The sequence below is a fragment of the Podarcis gaigeae genome, assembly GCF_964106915.1.
Source record: "Podarcis gaigeae genome assembly, chromosome: 7".
Lineage (NCBI taxonomy): Eukaryota > Metazoa > Chordata > Lepidosauria > Squamata > Lacertidae > Podarcis > Podarcis gaigeae.
In genome coordinates this window covers 32,662,089-32,687,421 of record NC_139683.1, presented here as the reverse complement: position 1 = coordinate 32,687,421, position 25,333 = coordinate 32,662,089, and the positions used below count along the sequence as shown (strand labels likewise).

The following is a 25,333-nucleotide window of genomic DNA, read 5'->3' as shown; positions in this document are numbered from 1 at the left end:
ATGTTTATTAATGAACTAGATTAGTTTAATTGGTACTTCTGATTCTGACATACCAGATGGCACATGATCATATGCACATACTGTTTTTACAAAGGGTAATGAATGCTAATTGTGAAGAAGTCTCAACAAGTGAATTTATAACCTAGAATCCTACAATTGTAGGATTTTGCCCAGCATGGGGTTTGAATCCATGGCCTTGCGATGAAGGGTCTCATGCAACGGAGCTATAAAGTTTTTACAACTTATCTGTTGTTGTTGTCTTTAAAAAAGTGAGACTAGTTACAAAATGAAGTCACAAATTAGAGAGAGAAATGTCTGTAGCACACCTCTTTCTAACATCTGAAATCACTCCACAACAAAAAGAAACTGAAGTTTCCTGCATTTAGTTGTTTTGCCTTTGGGTATCAACTAAAATAATTAGTCAGCCTGTCATTGTTTGGTAGCACTTGGATTTGATAACAGAAAACACTGGTATATATGCAATTCAAAGTGATGCATGTTGAGGCAATTAGCTCTCTAACTGCATATACCTGCCTCATTCAGGTGGCAACCTGAGACTGTTTCTTGTCAAAACAGTATTATTGGTTCCAAATTGCAGAAATAAGAAACATGCTAAAGCTATAGCATTCCAAAGTAAGTAACACCCATTATATTCTACAGAGTTATTAACAATTTACATAACGAGAGCTCAATTATACACAAGGGGGATTCTTTAGCATGTAGCCTCAATAAATAAAAATTCCTCATATAACCTGGGTATTATGGAAAGGTTTCTAGGGTGGAAATCAAAAAGAGGTGAGGTGTGGCATCTTTTGAACTACTGAATGAAAACTATAATTAAGCCCATACATAAGGAACCAAACTATGCTGCACTGGGCCCTCAATCAAGGTAGCTCCATCATCACTGTCATCTTGACAAGCGTTAAGGAGAATTTTAGTAAACACAGAGGTCTGAGGTAAAGTATATAGCAAGGGAAAGAAAATGGAGTTTCCGTGCGCACTGGCACTCATCGTGGCATTCCATTGCACCAGAAGCGGTTTAGTCATGAACAAACGCTGGCTCCTTTGGCCTCCCCATAGTCCAATCCAACTTAACTTAACCGTCCAGGGTCTTTACCTTTTAGATTTACATAGCAAAACACTGGTCTTCGACTGCTGGACCGGGACACATTACTAGGATGCAGCCTTATCTATCACCACACAAATATAGGGTGAAAAATTACAAAGTATGTCTCCAAATGTATGCTATGTTCAAAGGCGGGTCTTGGGTCTGAAAAGATTGAAGAATCCTGCAGTAGAAGATAGGGAGAAATGACATCTGTATGGGTTCATCCAATCTGATCTGCTTCAACCTGGGCAGAAGGAAAGAGCATCTCAGGGAAGAAGATGACGATTAGCCGTCTGGCCAAACTATTTCTGAAAAGAGATCCAGTCCTCTTGGTGGAGGGCTGTTTGTTTCTTACTATGTTTCAGCACTGTAAAGTAGTTGTTATGGCTGAAGCCGGATGCACTTGTTCACTGCTACTAAATTCTGAGATTTATGTTTAGCCTATTTATAACAGAAAGGTTGGCTTTGAATGCATCACACTAAGTGGAACCAGTGTAGCAAAAAACAATTGTGTAATCCATGAGCCATGCAATCTTGTTTGTCCTGGGTAAGCCCATGACGTGGGCCATGCAATTTCACTTAGTGACGGGGGGAGGGGGAGGGAATGGGTGGCAAACAGGATCTTGGCAAGATAACAATTATTTATTACACGGCAAATGCACAAACTATTGTTGTAAATGCAAAATGATCAAGGAAATGCTGCATAAGTTTCTGTGGGTGGAACAGATTTCTATACTATTTATATAATTAGTTTTGTAGTTGAGCAACTTCGCTGAGCAAGAGAAAAACAGGTCAAAGGCACAAAGAGTGGATCAGCTAGCAGCAGAGCTGAAATTTGGTGTGCATATGAACATTTGCAAGGCGTAGTACACACTGTGAAAGTAATACTTCTTACCACTGAAAATATTTTAGCTTTGACCAAGATCAAACAACCAGGTAAACAGAACAGTATTTATTAGGAAACTGAGAGGAAGGATAAGTCTGCGTGTCTGTGGCAGCGGGTATGTGCATTGGGAAGAGGTGTACAGTAAGAGAATTTACACATGTGGCAATTTGCACTCTAGAGTGGCGCGAGAAATGCACAGAGCAGCAGACAGAGAAGGAGGGATTGTCCTCTAATGTTTAAACTTGCCAAGTTTTTCTTAGCCGAAGTATAAATATCAGAAGAAGACAGGGTAATGCCACTGAGGGAAAGTATAATCACTAATTTACTTATCTAGGGGGAGTTAAAACGATGTTGCCCATGAACTATGTTTGAGTATCCATTTTCAATCAATCAGGAATTACTAAAATATGGCCATCACATTTTGAATGCTAAATCTTTGTGTTCTTCCCTTTCTCTCTCTTTGTTGTTGTTGTTGTTTAGTCGTTTAGTCGTGTCCGACTCTTCGTGACCCCATGGACCAGAGCACGCCAGGCACTTCTGTCTTCCACTGCCTCCCGCAGTTTGGTCAGACTCATGTTTGTAGCTTCGAAGACACTATCCAACCATCTCATCCTCTGTCGTCCCCTTCTCCTTGTGCCCTCCCTCTTCCCCAACATCAGGGTCTTTTCCAGGGAGTCTTCTCTTCTCATGAGGTGGCCAAAGTATTGGAGCCTCAGCTTCACGATCTGTCCTTCCAGTGAGCACTCAGGGCTGATTTCCCTAAGAATGGATCGGTTTGTTCTTCTTGCAGTCCATGGGACTCTCAAGAGTCTCCTCCAGCACCATAATTCAAAAGCATCAATTCTTCGGCGATCTGCCTTCTTTATGGTCCAGCTCTCACTTCCATACATCACTACTGGGAAAACCATAGCTTTTACTATACGGACCTTTGTTGGCAAGGTGATGTCTCTACTTTTTAAGATGCTGTCTAGGTTTGTCATTGCTTTCCTCCCAAGAAGCAGGCGTCTCTTAATTTCGTAACTGCTGTCACCATCTGCAGTGATCACGGAGCCCAAGAAAGTAAAATCTCTCACTGCCTCCATTTCTTCTCCTTCTATTTGCCAGGAGGTGATGGGACCAGTGGCCATGATCTTCGTTTTTTTGATGTTGAGCTTCAGACCATATTTTGCGCTCTCCTCTTTCACCCTCAATAAAAGGTTCTTTAATTCCTCCTCACTTTCTGCCATCAATGTTGTGTCATCTGCATATCTGAGGTTGTTGATATTTCTTCCGGCAATCTTAATTCCGGCTTCGGATTCATCCAGCCCAGCCTTTCGCATGATGAATTCTGCATATAAGTTAAATAAGCAGGGAGACAATATACAGCCTTGTCGTACTCCTTTCCCAATTTTGAACCAATCAGTTGTTCCATATCTAGTTCTAACTGTAGCTTCTTGTCCCACATAGAGATTTCTCAGGAGACAGATGAGGTGATCAGGCACTCCCATTTCTTTAAGAACTTGCCATAGTTTGCTGTGGTCGACACAGTCAAAGGCTTTTGCATAGTCAATGAAGCAGAAGTAGATGTCTTTCTGGAACTCTCTAGCTTTCTCCATAATCCAGCGCATGTTTGCAATTTGGTCTCTGGTTCCTCTGCCTCTTCTAAATCCAGCTTGCACTTCTGGGAGTTCTCGGTCCACATACTGCTTAAGCCTGCCTTGTAGAATTTTAAGCATAACCTTGCTAGCGTGTGAAATGAGTGCAATTGTGCGGTAGTTGGAGCATTCTTTGGCACTGCCCTTCTTTGGGATTGGGATGTAGACTGATCTTCTCCAATCCTCTGGCCACTGCTGAGTTTTCCAAACTTGCTGGCATATTGAGTGTAGCACCTTAACAGCATCATCTTTTAAAATTTTAAATAGTTCAGCTGGAATACCATCACTTCCACTGGCCTTGTTATTTGCAGTGCTTTCTAAGGCCCATTTGACTTCACTCTCCAGGATGTCTGGCTCAAGGTCAGCAACCACACTACCTGGGGTGTACGAGACATCCATATCTTTCTGGTATAATTCCTCTGTGTATCCTTGCCACCTCTTCTTGATGTCTTCTGCTTCTGTTAGGTCCTTACCACTTTTGTCCTTTATTATGGTAATCTTTGAACGAAATGTTCCTTTCATATCTCCAATTTTCTTGAACAGATCTCTGGTTCTTCCCATTCTGTTGTTTTCCTCTATTTCTTTGCATTGCTTATTTAAGAAGGCCTTCTTATCTCTCCTTGCTATTTTTTGGAAATCTGCATTCAATTTCCTGTATCTTTCTCTATCTCCCTCGCATTTTGCTTGCCTTCTCTCCCCCGCTATTTGTAAGGCCTTGTTGGACAGCCACTTTGCTTTCTTGCATTTCCTTTTCATTGGGATGGTTTTCGTTGCTGCCTCCTGTATAATGTTGCGAGCCTCCATCCATAGTTCTTCAGGCACTCTGTCCAGCAAATCTAAATCCTTAAACCTGTTCCTCACTTCCACTGTGTATTGATAAGGGATTTGATTTAGATTGTATCTTACCGGCCCAGTGGTTTTTCCTACTTTCTTCAGTTTAAGCTTGAATTTTGCTATAAGAAGCTGATGATCTGAGCCACAGTCAGCTCCAGGTCTTGTTTTTGCTGACCCTATCGAGCTTCTCCATCTTTGGCTGCAGAGAATATAATCAATCTGATTTCGATGCTGCCCATCTGGTGATGTCCACGTGTAGAGTCGTCTCTTGTGTTGTTGGAAAAGTGTGTTTGTGATGACCAGCTTGTTCTCTTGACAGAACTCTATTAGCCTTTGCCCTGCTTCATTTTGCTCTCCAAGGCCAAACTTGCCAGTTGTTCCTTTTATCTCTTGGTTCCCTACTTTAGCATTCCAATCTCCTATAATGAGAAGAACATCCTTCTTTGGTGTCACTTCTATAAGGTGTTGTAAGTCTTCATAGAATTGGTCAATTTCAGTTTCTTCCGCACCAGTAGTTGGTGCATAAACTTGGATTACTGTTATGTTAAAAGGTCTGCCTTGGATTCGTATCGAGATCATTCTATCATTTTTGAGATTGCATCCCAGTACTGCTTTCGCAACTCTTTTGTTGACTATGAGGGCCACTCCATTTCTTTTGCGGGTTTCTTGCCCACAGTAGTAGATATGATGGTCATCCGAACTGAATTCGCCCATTCCCGTCCATTTTAGCTCACTGATGCCCAGGATGTCAATATTTATTCTTGCCATCTCATTTTTTACCACATCCAACTTACCCAGGTTCATGGTTCTTACATTCCAGGTTCCTATGCAATATTTCTCTTTACAGCATTGGACTTTCCTTTCGCTTCCAGGCATATCCGCAACTGAACGTCCTTTCGGCTTTGGCCCAGCCGCTTCATCAGCTCTGAATCTACTTGTACTTGTCCTCCGCTCTTCCCCAGTAGCATGTTGGACGCCTTCCGACCTGAGGGGCTCATCTTCCAGCGTCATAACTTTTATATGCCTGTTGTCTTTGTCCATGGAGTTTTCTTGGCAGGGATACTGGAGTGGCTTGCCGGTTCCTCCTCCAGGTGGATCACGTTTGGTCAAAACTCTCCACTATGACCTGTTCATCTTGGGTGCCCTGCTCGGCATAGTTCATAGCTTCTCTGAGTTCTTCAAGCCCCTTCGCCACGGCAAGGCAGTGATCCATGAAGGGGTCTCTCTCTTTATTATCACCTATTTTTTGTAGGAGCCCTTTCATGCTCAGAGGGCGCAGGTTTTCTTTTCCAAAATTTTTGATCTTGGTTGACAGAAGAAAGGGAGAGTCAAAACATCTTACTTTTTGAACCAATGCAAAGATTTTTCTCATAATTCTTTCAGTTCTTGGATATATACAAACACACAAACTCTCTCTCTCTCTCTCTCTCTCACACACACACACACACACACACACACACTACCCTTATTGACACTATTTCTCAAACAGCATATGCTGGGGTCATCAAAGTTTGTTTTTAAAGTGGTGTTTCAGTACCATCACGTAATATTGCATCTTGTTAGCCTTTGCATTACTGTAGCTATTTCCTGCCGGCCTTACATTCCCAACTATTATGGTGCTTCTTCAGAACAGGTTTGTATCAGTTTTTGTAACTTCTGTGGACAAGATACCACACAGAACTAGAGTGCCTTGCAAGAAAACCACAGATTACTATGTCCCTCCCTACCCCATGGTGCAACAGCCCTTGCACAGGAGTGCTTTGCCACATAGGAGCCGGGGGCTCAGTCTGGCAAAGGAACATAAAATGCAAATATATCTGCTCACAATGGCTGTAGGTGCCTGTGTCCAATCATATAAATTCCCAAAGCAGAATTCTGTTTTGTCAAACAAACAACCACCCTAGAGCAAAGAGACTCATGGTTTTGTGCATATAGGATGTGCTTGGACTTAACTAGGTGGTGCCAGTAATGTTTTTCTCCCCCTCTTCTTTGTAACACCATTTCTAGGTAATGTGTGATGTGAGGGCACTGCATTGTGCATTTCCCTGCCCTCACCAGTGCTTTGCCCCTGCTGCCAACAACTAATGAATGTGCTTACCTAGACATTAATATGCAGGCGAATAGAGACAAAGTGGTAGCAGATCTCTCTCCTTTCTCCGTCTAGCTAAGTCCTTTTGGTTTACATTCTAATTGCATATGGGATGTAATTAATAACTTACTTGTGTGGATGAAGTATTAAATTCTACGCAAATGGATGGTTTTTGTATGCTGTGTGCCAGAAAAAGCTCCAGCTGTTGCCAAGGAAAAACAAATGCTCTGTCATGTATTTCCTACACATGAAGTAACGCAGAAATTAACTTAATATGAAACAGAAGACAAAGGATAAGAAGAGTCTTGGTGTATTATGGCTTCTATATAAGAATACCAGGAACATGGCAGACAAGCAGAAATAAAAGACCATGACGCACTAGGCATACGTAAAACCATACTGGATGGCAATTGTAACAGGAACGCTTTGATTGAGGGACAAATTTTGCGTGGAGAAAGGTGAGCTTTGTCAAAAGCTTTTCATACAATTTAACTTCTAGTGAGTCAACATGACTTCAAAATATTTGCTGTACTTACTCTAACATTATCAAAGCCACATCCAATACATTCTGAACAAGAGGAAATCTGCATACGAGGTGTCACTGGCTGCATTCAGACATAATGCTGGCCGCTAATCATAGTTGGAGAAATTAGATTATATATGAGCTATTCACTAGTGCACACAGCCCAAACACGCCAGCTTTGCTCCGCCTTTCCTCCTGGTGGGGAAAGAAGCCAGGGAGGGCTGGCTCATCATTAAATCTGAACCAGCAGTCAGGTGTTGTTGTTTTTAAAGCATGATTGGGAAGCCAAAGTTTCTTCTGAAGGTCATAAGAAGCTGTTCAATTTTTTTTAAAAAACTAAAATATAAATAACTATCACTTAGGATGAATTTACACATCCTGAGATATGAAAATGACATCTCAGTATGTTTGGCAATGGGAAAAAAGGTATACTAAACTTTAGGGATAAATAGGAATGGAATTAAAACAGCAAGAATCACAATGTCATTATGTAACTGTACATTATGTAATTGTACATATATTGTAGAGCTAGGGAAGAACAACTCAATTGATCCGGAGGTGAATAATCTTTCCTATAAGTAAAGGCTAAAGTGGTTGGGACTTTCATTTAGAAAAAACAAAACTTAACTAAGAGGAAACATAAAAAAGGCTTCTACAATTTTTAATTATGTGGAGAGAGTAGTTAAGAGTTTTTTCACTTTTATCATACTAGAGCATGGGGAATCTTACAGAATTGGCAGTAGATTCAGGCTAGATAGAAGGACAAGACATTATAAACAACATGAAATTCAGGATGTGGAGATAGTTATTAGCTTACATGGCATTCAAAACAATTAGGTATCTTAATGGGTGACATGTCTATCAACAGCTGTTTTCTGAGATAGCTAAAAATGGAACCTCCATCTTGAGAAGTATATATAATAATTAGCAATAGTTGGGTACAAGCCACAGCGCCTGCCCTTTATCCCATTGTGCACAGATGACGGTTGGAAAGCAACATTTGAACTCCTGGCCTTTGGGGGGCCAGAAACATTTTAACATGAAATCAAGAGTTTTTAGGGAATATACCAAGTGTCCAAGGCTGTGTTTAGGTGCTATAAAGGCTTCATATTATGCACCCCTTTTTTTCTTTTTTTTTAAAAAGGTCTTAAATACCCATCACTATGCACCAAACTTAAATAAACCCTTTTTCTAGCGGTACAAATCCTAGCAGAGTATTCACACTTCTATGACAAATGAAAGAAAATAGTTTTGGTATTTTACTATGTACTGTGAGGAAGTAGAAGCTAAATAATTACAATTCCATTGTCTCAGAATAACTTGTTTCTTTCAGATTCTTGAGAAATCCCAGAAGACAAGCTTAAGATATTCAAATGCTTAACCTAGGTGTAGCTCGTGGAGATAAACAGACATTACAATAAATAAATGATCAGTTAAGTCTTATTTATACCTGGTCATGGCTGGCTTCAATGCAGCTTCCAATACCATGGAAAGTCATATGCACGGGAGACAGTGTCAAGCAGGTCATGCATTCTTTGCCGTTTTGTCTGTCACTGTAGTGTGCCTATAACAGGAGAAAGTACATCATCTTGGTAAGGTGAAGCAAATCAATGTGTGGATTTCTTAGCCCCACCACCACTTCAACACAAGCGGAAAAATAACAGGGAATGAAGAACTTGACCCTCACATTGTGTCCTGGCTATGGCTCTTTACTTGGGGAATGAGAAAAAGCCACGCTCGAGCAAACTAGCTAACTATAAGCTAAAGTGGAAGGCAAAAATCTGTGGAAATCCAAATCAACCCCCTGCTAGCACAATTTGATTTGCGAAGCTTGAGCAAAACAGATAATGCTGAAGGTCAGTTTCTCTAACTATAGCTGAGATCACCAGTGTACGTGTGCAGCATGCATGCTTGAATATTGTGCAGATCTGTATCTCGCTCAACACTTGATGAAGTCTTCCGGCTTCTTTCACGTATCGCCCCATCGCATGCACACCAAGTAGGCTTGCTAAATTGCTTCTGGCTCTTTGCCAGAAAAGAACATAATATTAAACTTAGGAACTTCATACACAGTGGTTTAACTCGGAATAATCAAAAGAGATCTGAAGGCATTTGAATTCCGTATCTAAACATAAATTCATGAAGAGCTTTCTGACAGTGAGAGCTTTTGAATGGACTCCCTCGGAAGGTGGTTGGCTCTCCAACCTTGGAGGCTTTTAAGCAGAGGTTGGATTGCATCTGTCATGGATGCTTTAGCTGAGATTTCTGCATTGCAGGAGATTGAACTAGATGATCCCTGGGGTTCGTTCCAACTCTACAATGCTACGATTCTACTGTTACAGTGGTACCTCAGGTTACAGACGCTTCAGGCTACAGACTCTGCTAACCCAGAAGTACAGTGGTACCTCGGATTAAGTACTGTGGTACCTCAGGTTAAGTACTGTGGTACCTCGGGTTACATACGCTTCAGGTTACATACTTCGCTAACCCAGAAATATTGCTTCAGGTTAAGAACTTTGCTTCAGGATGAGAACAGAAATTGTGCTCCGGTGGCGCAGCAGCAGCAGGAGGCCCCATTAGCTAAAGTGGTGCTTCAGGTTGAGAACATTTTCAGGTTAAGTATGGACCTCCGGAACGAATTAAGTACTTAACCCGAGGTACCACTGTACTTAATTCGTTCTGGGGGTCCATTCTTTACCTGAAACTGTTCTCAACCTGAAGCACCACTTTAGCTAATGGGGCCTCCTGCTGCTGCTGCGCCGCCGGAGCACGATTTTTGTTCTCATCCTGAAGCAAAGTTCTTAACCCAAGGTACTATTTCTGGGTTAGCGGAGTCTATAACCTGAAGCGTATGTAACCTGAAGCATATGTAACCCGAGGTACCACTGTAATACCTTGGGTTAAGAACGTTACTTCAGGATGAGAACAGAAATTGTGTGCCGGTGGCGCAGCGGCAGCGGTAGGCCCCATTAGCTAAAGTGGTACCTCAGGTTAAGAACAGTTTCAGGTTAAGAATGGACCTCCAGAATGAATTAAGTTCTTAACCCGAGGTACCACTGTACAGTATTAGAAAAAAATGTTTCAGGCATTCTGATGTGTGTAGTACGTTGTAGTGAGACTCTCATGTTTTAGCTGTTCATTTGAACAGCCTTAAACATCATTTTAATTTGTTTCTATTATATGCAGGAAAATAGAATTATTTGTCATTTCCCCATCCACATGTATCAAGGGCACAGAATTTGGTCTTTTTTGTACTTTAAATATTAGTATATCTTTTTCTCATATTCAGTCTTTTAAAAAGGATTAGCTATTACTTTAGCATTATTTTGTACTTCACCACCAATTTTCCCTATTAATAATACTCAAATTCTGCTGTTATTATGCACACATGCAGACACACACAGATACACACACACACACAAACACACACACAAACACACCATCAGCCCAATGAAAACTGGGCATGCTCTATGGCCACAGAAGGCTGGTTTTCTTGTTCCAGAGCAGGGTGGAATGACAACCAGGAAAACCAAGGGGTCAAGAATGGAGTATACTTGGAGAGGGCATGGCTGGATGGAATACTTAGCAGGAAGAGTTGACACTGGAACAATTTCTTGTAGGTCCTATTTGTCAATATTATTTATTATCACTATCACTAACCCATTACAAAGCACAGTCTTATTTTTTCCTTCCTAAGGTATGTGTATAGTTCAGATCTGGCTATATTTCATTTTACCACGTAGCACTTTGAATCCATTTTTATTGCATACTGATGAGACGTTATGACCTTGTAGCATATGCATAAGAAAAACCTCAAACAGCAACAAAAATATCCCCTGGAGTAAAGTGCAGCATGTTCTCCAGGAAATAATGTCTTTATTTAGAATACTTATATTCCACTTTATATCCCAAGAGGTTCTGAAAGCAGCTTGCAATAGTATTTCACAATACAATCACATTCAAGTGCAGGAACAGAAATACTTTTCTTATAGACTAACATACAAATAAGGGCTTGCTTGTCTGTACCCTGGCTTGCTTCCAGATGCCTTTATCTCTGAGGCTTGGTGAGAGGGCCAAGCAAACTATGATTAAGCAAATCTTCTGGGTTCAGACATAATGCCAAACCACAGTTAAAGCAAGCCAGGGTTTATAAGCCAACAACAAATCACGGATTCACACTGTGGTTTGTTGCCAGAAAACAACCCCAGGTGAGTCAGCAGGTCTGAGTTCAGACTATCAGTTAAAACACACTTTGGCTAAACAAATCATGGCTTAGCATTGTCCACGAACCAAAGCAACTACTCAGACAGGCAAAAGCTTTTCATTCAGCAACATCAACTTATGTGCCCATTCATTTAGTGAGTAACTGACAGTGATAGGCAGTGTTAGAAACTGAGATATGAAATCTAGCAGCTAAATGGCACCTTAAACCTAGGTTATAGGAGCTACAACGGAATGTCTAGGTGTCTCAGCTGAAAATGAATGAACTGCAGCTAAAATATTATGTTCAATTTTCACATGGTCTAGTCCTTCCCCTGCCAACACCCCTAATATACTTAAGAGGGTCTCTTCTCCAGTCTTCAGAGAGTAGATTGAAGTGGGGAAGCAGAAAAAGGTCCTCCTTTCCTTCCACATGCTGCAGTTTTAATCTGAGATCTTAGGCGCAGTACTGCTAATGAAACTCCTTGTAACAAAATGCGCCTAGAACAATGGGAGTTAGTACACCTGGTGATAGTACACCTGATGCACGTAGCCAGTAAAAAATAAAGGGACATTTAAATGTGCCAAGACAATGTTTGATACTGCTGCAAAGTTACTCCTTCTATCTTAATCATGAGGCTATATACATATACAAGTCAAAAAGATGCTTAAAATCACGACTAATTTAATTCTGCAACAATGCAATCTACAAAATAAAAATCACACACAGATGACTGTGAATCTCAGGAGGTGTCTGAAAAATGTTACCTCAGTCTGCAATTTGGATTTCAAGAAATAAGCCAGTATGTCATGCATTGACTGAAAATAGTGAAGATCTACGTGAACCAGCATGTGTACTTAATTTTACACACCAGAATTTGCTTAACTGCCAGACACTAGATCCTGGAGTTCCTGTGCCTAATGGCCAATCCTCACTCAGACCACCTGGCCCTGTAATTTTTTTTAACCCCGCTCCGAAACACACATGTCCACAGCTGTGCAAGCCAACTGCTTCCTGCTGAGGTTCCCAAGCATGTCACCCTCTTCTGTCCACAGTTCTCAGTGTTTCTGTGTCTTAAAAGATACCCAACCATCTACACTTGGCTCTGGGGTTGTTGGTTTCCTTTCCTGGTCCATCCGATTTATCTCTCTGCTCCATTTTAGTTGCTCTACCTACCCCCACCCCCCGCGCTTTCAGGATCCAATTCTGTATTTGTATGTTCCTGTTTTTCAGTAGAAGAACCCCTATTTGCAAATACAGCAAATGAGGAGAAAATATCCCAACCACAGGCTTCAGCATTAGCAGTGCTGTGTTACATGGCTGACACACAAACCTTTCTGTAAGTCCAGTCCTGCCAAGCAATAAAATAGCTCTGCAATGAAAACATGCTTACCACTAACTATGAATTAGAAGATTTGTAGGTTAAGGGTTTTGTTCTTAGGAGGCAGCCATTTATTACTTACTGCTCTTGGCTGTAAATAATTAAAATTTATGCACTCTATTGGAAAAAGCATTAGCCGTCCATTAACCAGATACCAACGAGATTAGAAAAAGCTAGTTATGTGAAGAGATTTTCCCACACCAAAGCTTAGCTGTTCACAGTTTGAAAACACATTTCTGTCTGGTTAAATGCTTTCTTCCTTTAACATTTATTAGCTTTAAAAAATTATTTTAAAAGTCATGGGTGACAGTGGAGTTCATGTATCCAACCCTGAAACGTACCCTGTATGATTCAAAGCACCAGCAGGAGTTTCAGAAAGCTAGACAGAAATAAACTGGTAATAAAATGCCCCTGTGTCCTGCAATGCACAAATCTCTGCAACTGACAGGCTACTGCCATTTGATAGGGAGGGAAGGTCCCTTTTATTTATTCAAAGAATTGGAAAGTGCCTGTCCCTGTTACTGCTCTTTATTTATTAATTTCGCGTGGCCTTATATTTAACGGGAACCTAAACAATTGATTAGTGGGGCAATATTTTTGTAGTCCTACAATGCTGTGCAATGGTGCAGATTTATATCTCAGCATCCTCAGGTGAGCTTCCCAATCATCATTTGGGGCTAGGGAAACAAAGAATAATATGGTGACCCTAAGCTGATTTAGATGTAATGGCAAACCATGTTTTGGTACTGCATGAATGAGGCTGCAAGGACCGTCATATGCACATGTTCCCTTCTTACACTCCTCCCCTCGTGTAGCGCAATATGGCAACACCCACAGTTAGCAGTTGCCAGCCCAGAGATGTAGGTCAAGTACAAATCATAGTCTGGTAGTTTGCTTGAAGCAAACCAAAGCTGTTTAAGTCAGTTATGGCTCATTTAGCAGGATATCATAGTTTGGTGTTAATGTCTGAATTAGCCCATTGTGTTATTATAATTCATGAAAGCACATTTGCCTTCTCTTCATCTCTCCTTTACTGCTCTCATGGGATAAATACAGTGGGATCTCGAGTTACAAATGCCTCAGGTTACAAACGCTTCAGGTTACAAACTCCGCTAACCTGGAAGAGTTACCTCGAGTTGAGAATTTTGCCCCAGGATGAGAACGGAAATCATGTGCCGGTGGTGCAGTGGCAGCAAGAGACCCCATTAGTGAAAGCACGCCTCTAGTTAAGAACAGTTTCAGGTTAAGAACGGATCTCTGGAATGAATTAAGTTTGTAACTAGAGGTACCACTGTAGTTACTTTCACCTTCCCATTGCACATGAAATAATTCTCCTAAAATGCTTCTCTGGATCTTCCTCCCATTTCCACCCCACATTAAATTACAAACTTTATCACGCTCATGTCATAAACTTGCTAATTATCACATAAACACTACAGGCTGTGACTTCAATCTTATGCAGATAATTCAGCCACCCTTAAGAAAACCCTTTCATTTCAATGGGACTTTTAACACATTAGGCAACATGTTCCAGATGTGAGCTACGTGAATGGTGGAAGCAAAACGGCAAAATAAGATATAAGGGAGTAATTTCAAACTATTTACAATTAATGCTAATTTTCAAAAGTAGTGAGAGATAAAGGGGGGAAATCTTAGGCTGAACTGGCTTCATATCACATTAAAATAGCTTTTTTAAAAAAAAAAAAAAACCTTGTTTCCTGCAATGCTGAAGTTTCTTGATCTATGGCACAACTAAATATAGTATTTTACTAATCTCACTGGGGAGCTGGCTAACTGCTCACCCCCTGGGGTAGAAGTCTAAGGAACACATGAAAAACACCCACATTTAAGAAAGACCCCTTCCTAGATCATTAAACAGTAGATAAAGGCCTGAACATTTACATGTGATATATAACGCAATCATTGTGTCAAGAAAACATATGTTTGATTAGTACGCCTCAGGTTCATTAATCGCTGTGTCTGCCTCACAGTGGTGAGCAGAGTTTCCATTGTAGCTACTGCATAGAAAGGGGAAGATACGCAGCAGCGAAAAGACTGACAGCTCTACACTCTACCTTGCAGCATTCATAACACGCTTCCGCCTCAAAAAATCTGCATATTAGCCACAGGAAAATGGATTTAAATACTTATTATAGCACCGAACCTGTCTCTAGAAATTATATAATTTCTACACCATAGTTAGATGTGCAAATAAAGGAAAAGATAAGGTTGCTTCAGGTACTTAGGATAAAAATGAAGCCCGTGCTAGTGCAAGTTGTAAGTTGCACAACAAAGTTAATTAAATCTGCATGCCTATATAAATAGTGCTAAGGATGGAAGAAAGACAGTCCTTAATTTGTGGTGTTACTTCAGCCCCTGTGCTATGTCCAAATAGGAGGGGGGAAGCTGAATTAGACTAACCTTGCTTAAAACAAGAGCCGACGGTCAGAGAGATAACCAGGAAGCGGTACAACAGATCAAAGGAAGCTGGGCTGGCAGGAGCAGAGGTACGGACTGTGATTAAAATGATAAATCAATTTTATAGGGCCCAAAACCTTATTATTTACAGAATGGATTTATGAATGAATGGATTCTGACATTAGCAATTCCAGATCACTGGGAAATGCTTTGAAATGCTATACTAGACAGTTATTTAAAATCCAATATGTTTAGCTGTTCATAAAAGTAGTTCAAACAATCTCCAAGGTGGTCTTGTCATGCTGCAGATGATACAACCAGAGTCCCTTGGAGATGGTCGGATCCTGTGGAGCAATGGGAGGAGCTCAAAGAGTTGGAGCTGCAGGACCCTGGGGAGGGTTCTAGCAGGGTAGGGAAGGTGGCATCGCAACCCCCAAAAGTTTCTGATCCCCTGAACAGGGGTCTAGCTGTCTGGGAGATGGAGATCTAGATCTAGGGGAGAGACTGAGCAGGTGGTCAGAAGAGCATTCCGTCCCTACAGCATTGGATATCTTAGTTTAGCACAACATGCTATACAGCTGCCTCTGGCACCTCCTCAGATTAGTGAAGATGTTCCTTGTTTAAGTGAGGCAATGGAGAGCAAGTCTGATGCTGAGCTGTCTCTGACTCCACCTCCTTCTCCATGGACACAGAAACGCCATCACCAGAGGGAACAATCCTCGCAGAGCCAACAAACTCAAAGAAGTGCCCACTTGCTTGCCCTGTCTTGGAACTCTTGCCACAAACTAGCGGTGCCCACCATGCTCTTCAAAGGGAAGGTTTAAGGGGGTGGTGGTGTTGCTTGTTGGATCAATGTGTTAGCTTGCACTTAGCTATATATCTGAACCTCTTATATACTGTATTTTTCACTCCATAAGACGCACTTTTCCCTCCTAAAAAGTAAGGGGAAATGTGTGTGCATCTTATGGAACAAATGAAGGGGGGCAGGCAGGAAAAGCCCCCAAGAGCCGCACACACACTCCGCGCGGCTCTTGCGGGCTTTTCCCCAGGAGGGAGAAGGGACTGACGCCGCCAGTCAGTCCCTTCTCCCTCCTCATAGAAAAGCCTGTAGGAGCCCCGCGCTCCTTAAAGGGTGCACGGCTCCTGTGGGCTTTTGCAGGAGGTGGGGGAATTGCCATAGTCGCACGCAGCCTCTCCTGGCCGGAGGGGCTGCGCGGGGCTAAAAAGGAAGCCAGGACAGCGAGAGGGATCCATCCCGTTGGCTGTCTTGGCTTCTGCCATAGACAGCTAAAGAAGCCAAGGCAGCGAGCAGGATGCATCCTGCTCTCTGTCCTGACTTCCTCTTTAGCCGCGTGCAACCTCTCTGGCTGGGAGAGGCTATGGCAGAAGCCAAGACAGCCAGCGGGATGGATCCTGCTTGCTGCCTTGGCTTCTTTGCCCTTTTGGGGCTGGGGGAGGGGGAAACCGGGGCTTCCCCTGGCATCCCCGAGAAGCTCTGGGAGATTTTTTCTTTTCTTGATTTCCCTCTCTAAATACTAGGTGCGCCTTATGGTCAGGTGCACCTTATGGAGCGAAAAATACGGTACCTGCTGGACCTTATAACCTGTAGTGTGCCTTATGTACTGATTTGATCATTAAAGCCTTTGGCAGAATTAGAGTGGGGAGTTCCAAGTTCCCCCTTCTGCAGTGAGGCCAAGGATATATCCCGACTGAGTTATATCCAGCCCTTCTGCCAATCAGTTCAGGGTGCTGTACATGATTTGCACCTGGCTTCATCCTCCCAACAGCCCTGTTAGGTTGTGGGGATAGTGACTGGACTAAGGTCCCCTGAAATAATGGTATTCCAGGTCTTAATGCAACACGAACTGCTACACCACACCAGCCCTCGTTAAATTTCAATTTAATGTTGCCAAAAATATGGTGTTGGCCATTGTTAATAAACAAAGGGTAGAAAAATGGGCAACATGGGAGCTGTGAAAGAGTAAAGTAAAGGTAAAGGTACCCCTGCCCGTACGGGCCAGTCGTGTCTGACTCTGGGGTTGTGCGCCCATCTCACTTAAGAGGCCGGGGGCCAGCGCTGTCCAAAGACACTTCCGGGTCACGTGGCCAGCATGACAAGCTGCATCTGGCGAGCCATCGCAGCACACGGAAACGCCGTTTACCTTCCCACTAGTAAGCGGTCCCTATTTATCTACTTGCACCCGGGGGTGCTTTCGAACTGCTAGGTTGGCAGGCGCTGGGACCGAACAACGGGAGCGCACCCCGCCGCAGGGATTCGAACTGCCGACCTGATGATCGGCAAGTCCTAGGCGCTGAGGTTTTACCCACAGCGCCACCCGCATCGCCCTGTGAAAGAGTACACTTATACTAATTATTCGGAAATATGGACCTCTTGAGTAGTTATGTTGAATGCATATGGAGTCATCTGACAACAGCACAATCATAACTCCTGTCTACTCAGAAATGAGTCCTACTAAATTCAATGGGGCTTACTCCAAGGGAAGGGGGTTAGGATTGCAGCCTTAGATGGTGTACATACAGACAGAACCCTACATTTTATTTAGATTTCACAGCAAAAGAAAAATACAGAGAGGCTGCCAAGAATGTCTAGAGACGTAACACTGATCTCCTAGTCCTTTCATCTTGGGAATAAAAAACAACAACCAAAGAGATAATAGCAAGACCTGTTTCAAAGCCTGCTAATTTTAGGTACGGGCAGCATTTCTTTTTGAAAGTATGTATTTCAGCTGAATAATTATGGCAAGCTGAATCCAATATCTGTGAAGAATTAAGGCAGGTTTGGAGAATAAAAAAGAAATCATGTTTGAAATAACATTTTGATTTCTGCGTCAGTGCAAATATGCTTACACCTGCTCTTAATTTTCTTCTTGGTTATGAAAGCTGTTGTTTGCCCAAAGTGAGGAGGAGAAAAGACTGTGTGTCGTGCAAGTAAATCCAGAAACATTCAAACCAATGGGCAACTGGTGTTGATCAGTCTAAGTTTTGTTCTTAGAACTGCTGAAAAATATGGTGTTAATTCAATTACAGCCTCACAACATGACACATACAAAACACAGCTATTTCCATCCGTGCAAAGCATCCCTGTTTCATATTGAATATACTGCTGTTTTTTGTGTGCTTACATGTCAGAATGACCTTATTTCCATCAGAAGCTCATCTCTGAAAATCTACCCTCTGTAAATCTAGATCTCTCACTTCAGGCAGCCCCATTTAATGGTACTTTCTTCCTTCTAATCTGTGTTTCTTGCTACTTTTTCTTTTGAAAAATTACCCTGGAAAATCAAAGTGCAGATTAAACCTGAACAACTAAGCACCAGGCTACGAACAATTAAGTGCCATACTTTTTTTAGTTCTGCTGTAGCAACTCAAGCCTTCTAAACTTCTGGCATCTCTCCAGTGTAAGGTTGGCATCTAACTTTATCAAGGATTGACTTAAAAGAACTTGGCAGGGAGCACAGGCTGCTTTGTTTAGTGCTGGTTACATTATTTTGAGAGGTCCTGACAGCTTTAGAGCTATTTTTAAAAAAATAAACAAAAACCAAATGTACTGGTTTTAAAAATAATGTTTGCATTTCTCCAGCTAGAAGGGTAGTTGTAGGCATGTGCTGCAATGTGTAGGATTGTAAAAAATAAGGCAACAGCATTTCATTCATTAAGCCCTATAACTGAGTTTACTTATACATGATCCTGCCATTTCTATGCATCTGCCATTTGCTTTTCCTGTTTGACAATAGTTAGAACACGAAAACCCTGTATGTCATTTTTGAGACAAAAAATCATGTCAAGTATTACAATGCTTTTAAGTACAAGGAGTTGCTGCTTTTCATAGTGGCAGCAATGGATAGGTAATCTGGATGCCCATTGTCTGCCCCGCTGCCAATTCTCTGATTCTAGAATATTGAAAATAATATTTGTAACTTGACCTTTATTTATCTATTAAAAAGATGCCAAGCTATCTCAAAACTTGCAAGCTATAGAGAGCTACTGAAGTGCTTCCACAGCAATCATACTGTGGCTTACGATTGTTCACACATTAGGTACCAGCAGAAGGTAGGAAAAACTACTTGGCAAATCCTCCAAGGTTTCAATTGTACTAGGATATGTTTCAGTCTGACAGGATTTGTACCAATTCATATTCTATTCTTTTCAGCCCCTGCCTTTTCAGCTCATCATGCTGACTGGGATGATGGAAGTTTGAATCCAGCATTGAACAGAAGCAAAACTTGAGTAAAAAGAGTACAAAATCTTCATGGAACCCACAGGCTGAAAAACATGCATCCCTCAGTGTTCAGTTGTGGCTGGTGTGCGCACCTGAGAATCAGATATGTTAAGAGTGAAGTGGGCCAACATTCTGAAGATGTTTAAAAAGTAAACATAACATCAATGTCACAGTTTGCCTGAGGTATCATAGATGACTGGTATATTTAAGGATTCCCCCCCCCCCCACTGCAATAAATGCAACATGTGTCCAGCAGAGAACCTGAGGTATCTGACAAAAAATTCCCAAAGGTCTTAGTTTGATAGTCATGCTTGTTTGTACCATTAAGCTTTGGGTAACCTTTTAACAGCTATCTTTTATCTTTTCACTAACTGACTGCTCAGCATATCATATAACATACATTAATACCTTGCTGTCATTGCCAAAGGAGACCAAAACAATGTCTTCAGGAGGAAACCAGAATGATACTCTCCTTCTTCTACCTCAAACACAATGTTGGTGCATTGCATAGGGATCTGTTGTATTTGCATAGGGGTATCCATTTGAAAAGCCCAATTCATGAAAACTGAAATGCATGGTGTGCAAAACTGGTGTGTGTAGATTTGAAGTATTCATATGTTGAGTTCTTCTTGTGGCAGCCCGAAAATAAACACGACATTCCAGTGTGCAGATATCAGATGGACCTGGAAATGGAGGAGGTGGGCCAGAGAAGGCAGGACCAGAAAGTCCAGGTCCCTGCCTCACATAGAAATAAAAATATGCATGTTGCTTATTTTTCAGTTCATTAACTTGGGAAAACTATGGTAATTACTCCTTTTGCAGAAGTCTGGATTTCAGAGGGTCAACAGCACTGCTCTGTGATACTTCCTGCTTAAGTTTATCTGTATCGTAAGAAGCAAACAGCACTGAGTTCATGCATCTTTCAAAATCAGTCCAAAGAGATTCACTGTTCTTGTAAACATCTAACAGAACCCGATTTCCTTTCTGAATAGCACCTTTTTTTTCAAAGCTAAAGCATGGGGGAAAGATACAACACTGTGTTTAACATATGTCAAATACTACCTTATACTGAAGGTTCTAAAGGGGGAAAAGTTTAGAGCCAGCTGATTGATTAGACAAATGCTCCACAATTTATTTATTTATTCCTGGTATTGGTCATCCAGTTAGATGAAGTACAAGGGACTGATAACCTTTCCTCTGTGTGCTAACAGACAAATGCACAGCAACATCTATTTGTAAATGCAATCCCACACACCCATGAAAGAAGGCAACTTCCTGACCAGCCTCAGGAATCAAGGCTACTGGCACTGGGTACAAACAACCATAAATTCCACTTTACACAGCAATGTAATACCTGAAGGGTCTTATAAATCTCAAACTGCAGAACTATGGATGCTTTAACTCTCTAATGCTTTGGTAACATAAAACGTGAGGAGTAATTAAAGAAAATATGGATCACTATACGCATGTATATTACTTGACTTATTAGCTGATTATTCACAATTGAGGAACCACACACTGAAAGCTCCACAGCACTCCCTAAGCACACCCTCTGGAAACGACCATCCAAGTAGGAATGGAACCACCACAAAGTACTGCTGCTAAGTCGAACAACAGCTCCAGAAGGATACCATGGTTGATGGTATCAAAAGCCATTGAGAGGTCAAGGAGAATTAACAGGGACACATTACACCTGTCTCTCTCTCCCAGCAGAGGTCATAGTACAGGACAACCAAAGCAGTTTCTGTGCCAAAACTGGGCCTAAACCCTGACTGAAAATGTTCTAGAATATCAGTTTCCTCCAAGAGCACCTGGATGGAAGACATTCAGAAATCAACAAATGTGAAATCGAAAGAAAGCTGAAATAGTGTGATCTGTTCATAGCCACAATGTTCATGTATGGATTGAATCTTAGGCCAAATTCAGATGTAGCAAGACATTGTAGAACTAAGCCATCACACAATATAAAAATGTTTTATTTTCCAGATTCAGAAAAGGTGGGCATACTCCACAGAGAATATCACCTGCTTACTAGGTCACAACTTAAAACCACTGACTGAAACTGAATGGCAACAACTGGAACACAAGGCTATCACTTTTTGCTCTTTATACTGTTTTTCCAGACCATGTTGAACCACCTACAATTATGCAAAAGATCCCAGGCTAGGTAGAGCTTTAGGCTAATCCAGCAACTATCTTCTTACACTCCTGTCACTTTTGAGCTAAGAAGTGATATTGACTTAAGCAGACCTATTCTGAAGTGTGCCAGAGCTGGATGCTACATTTTCTAAAGAACAATGGTGAGAGGTACAAAAAGAACAAATGTAGTAGTTGCACTATATGGCACACTGCATGCATTATACATATGAAAATAATCTCTGCAGGTGGAGAACTGTAAATAATTACTTAACTATTCACAGATTACCACTAGTCTTAACCTCTGAGAAGGTCATACTTCCTGATACTCAAATGAGGGGGAGACGAGAGGAAGGGGAAGGAAACTCTGATAGGTGCTGGTTATACTCCACTTATGAGGTTAATTTGGAGCAAAGGAAATGCAAATGCTGAGCTTCCCATGGATGTCTTCCAAACAAAGAAATACAAATTGCATTTGTGTGCATATCTAAAAACAATTATTGGAAGACTGATTCAATAATGCACTATCTAAGTGCACCAGTTTTAATTTACAGGGGTGGGGGGAAATCAATGAGCCAGAACTCTTTGAAATAAACTTCTACACAAGGCCATCTGTACCCCTCACATCACCATATCTTATTGAATTGATTGCCAGATCGGGTTTATACCTGTACAACTTCAGATACCAGGTTTTGTAGTGAATTACTATAACAGATTTCAGATGCTCTACTTGGTGAAATCTGATGAATTGGTACTGCAGACCTTTTCTAGAAAATGTTAATTTTATACAGAAAAACCATGGAGATGTGTGGTGTGTCCTTGGTCTCTAACATGAAAACTCAGGGCTCCAGCTAACCCGAACAAAAGTTTTGTACGGATGATGGCTCCCCCGCCCCCCCGACACTTCCCTCTGCTTTCCTAGGTAGTGCTACAGAGCTTAGGCTTGGAGCTGTCTGCTAGCCTTAAACCTGAGCACTTTGTTGCTAAATATTGGGGTGAGCATGTTTATCGGTGGAAACAGTGCTCCCCTTTAGCCTCCATACTTTCCTGTATAGTATAGGGATGGTTTTTTTTAACCCTTATTACTCTCTCCCCAACCCCCACCCCAAAAAACTATAATTCTGACCTCCAGGATACTTGCTGTAAAGTTTTGATCAAGTCAATGCACAGAACACCCATGTGTATTTTATGCACATGTTTGTATCATTCACAACTAAAGTGGGAATGCAATCTACCCTCCAAAAAAAGGGGAGGAATGTGAAACCTTACCACAGTACGTTCCATAGGCCCTGCTGCATCTCATTTGACCCTTTGCAACACACTCCAACTAATTTTCCTAGTAAACTATAGCTGGATAGGACAAGCTAAGTAATATTCACTATTAGCTGCCCGGAGCACTTTGAAAAAATGGCTTATAACATTTTTAAAATAAATCATCAACATGTAGAACCAATTCCACTAGATATTTCAATGTAACCAAATGATTTGGGGTATTTTATTTGCACTGTAGCTTTTAAAAAACTTTTTTTTCTGTTTAAGTTATGAAGCAATGAACAAAATTGCAAGTAAACATTAAAATAGCAGCGCTTCTTTTATGTGCAGCTCATTTTGTTTAATAAGCCTCCAAGCAAGTGGCTTAAATAATAATCCTAAACCTGAACAATAAGAATGCTTTATACAGATACTGTAAAATTTGTTAAGTACTTGGCTTCATTAATTCGAACTGAATCAAAGTACAGCACCGCTCTTTTAATAACAGAGCCCTGTAATAATGGGTAATGAATAATTTAATAGACTTGCCTAGCATGCAGTGTACAGTATGTGTGTCTCAAATATTGATGGCTTGTAACATATGTGTGCTTTACATATATATAATGAATACAGAAAATTAAAGCTCAAATAAAAATACGTATTTTTAAAAGGTATATCTTCTAGTTGGACGTTGGAGACTGTCCAATTAGGTTTTAAAAAATTAATATACTTATTCTTATTATAGTAAACGATGCCTCTTGGGAAGTAGTTTTTTATTGTTTAGTTAATTTTTTTGAAATATGGAATGTGTACGCTCAATTGTCAGTGTGGAACAAAGATGTGTTTATAATTAAGAAATAGACATTTTAATGTTTATTGTTCTCAGCACACAGGAACTAATAATTTGTCTAAAGAAAAACCACAGACAACTCTGAGGCAGTCAAGGAGTATGAAATAAGCGCCATCCTGGTCAATGCACTATTTTCTTCTCTGGTAAACCTGTGTGATATAACTAACCTGTAAAGAAAAAAAAGGCTTTTAAGATCTTGAACAGAAAGCGCTTTCTGTAGTGAGATGGTGAAGAGACTGGTGATAGGCACTTGACAGCCCACTAAGCCATTTCCCACAGAGATTCTGTTCAACACTCTCCTCAGTGCTCAGTGATCCAGCACAGAGCTTCATGCTCATTCCAAAAACTCAGGCAGCCAAGGTATTAAGCTGAACTGAACAAAAGGGGTGCGGGTAGGAAGCCAAAATCACCAGTTTCTTGATACACTGAAGAAATAAGTGGGAATTAGAGAGAATATCTACTGAAGTTCATGTAGAATGACCAGCAGCAACCTGGGCAAAAAAGGAAACAAGGATTCTATTTTTCAAGACCAATCAAGAATGGGGGGAGGGGCGGAGAGGGGGGGCACGTAGATAGGAATAGCACAAACAATCAGTGCCTAGTAACTGTATCTTACAGCTAAGGAAGTAAGCAAATTGGTGAAAATGTTACTATAAATTGTGTTTTCTCTAATGAAAATAAAGCACTGAAAGCAATTCAACAAGATGTGAAAGAAAGATGTAAGTGATAATGAAAACTTTTGAGGATTGAATTTCCTTTCATCAAGATTTGTCTGATCCTACTATATGCAGATGAACTGAGGGACACAAGATATCCACCTCTAACTGGCACGGCGACTCAGTTAGGGCAAGCTTTCAATGTTTCTCTTTCCTAGCGCCAAGAAAGCCTGAAAGTATATAACTGATTTTTATTTTTTTTTAACAGAAGCTATAATGTGAGTGTTAGCAAGTGCAAGATCTGATTTCCTTCCTTTGGTTTTAAACGGGTTCTTTTTTCTTTTTGCAAACATCAAACCGTCCGCCAGAACACATCAGGAGCCACTTTTAATTATTCACCACCACCTCAAAGTTTAAAAAGTAGCTTTAGGTTGGTTAGAAAAATAAAAGAATCCTGTTGCACAAGCAAACACATTTTTGAAATAAAAGGGGCTAGTTAGATACATGCCAATACTTCTTATGATGGAAATATTTAACTATACATTCCCCTTCTGGGTTAGGTACTTGAAAAGATGATGGGGCAGCTTCAGGCATGCTTGGATCTGTGTCTAGGCCTGGTGGGGGTAGAAATGGCCTTGGTTGTCCTAGCTGATGATCTTCATTGGAAGAACGGCAGGTGAGTGTAACCCTGCTGAAATTTATTGGCTTTTCAGCACTTTCAATACCACTTACTGTGGTATCTTCTTTGACTCCCTGAGGAGACGGGGTGCAGTGTTTTTCCGTGGTTCTGCTCTTATTTCCAAAGGTGGCTCCAGAGAATAGCACTGGGTGACTTCTGATGGAAAGTACTGTGAGAAGTTGGTTCCATATACAGAAGCTGTAGGAATGACTTGTTTTTGACCTGGTTGCACCTGCCTTCAAGTTGTTTAGTTTGGGGGTGCTCCTTGAACCATCACTGTCACTTCAGGCCCAAGTAGCCTGGGTGGATAAAGAAGTACCTATGCCTTGCTTCAGCTGGTGCACCAGCTTGCAGCCATTCTTCAATAAGGATACCATGGCTATGGTCACTCATGCTCTGACAAACTCCAAGGTGGACAACTGTAACGTGTTCTACATCAAGCTGTCC

The 25,333-nt window shown here is 41.2% G+C and overlaps 1 protein-coding gene across 4 annotated transcripts in view; it reads right to left on the bottom strand.

Annotated features, from left to right (window-relative positions):
• The window catches only part of STAU2 (staufen double-stranded RNA binding protein 2), a 139,999-nt gene that overhangs the window by 49,421 nt on the left and 65,245 nt on the right, over positions 1 to 25,333 (bottom strand). For 3 of the 4 annotated variants that reach the window (XR_014566489.1, XM_083747774.1, XM_083747773.1), the window contains exon 13: positions 8,525 to 8,638. Coding sequence is in view for 3 of the 4 variants with exons in the window: in XM_083747774.1 (XP_083603900.1) it covers positions 8,525 to 8,638 (114 nt within the window). In the remaining variant the exon portion in view is untranslated. Of the gene's footprint in view, positions 1 to 1,313; positions 1,353 to 6,681; positions 6,754 to 8,524; positions 8,639 to 25,333 lie in introns of those variants that run through there. The other variant, XM_083747775.1, reaches the window with a different exon arrangement.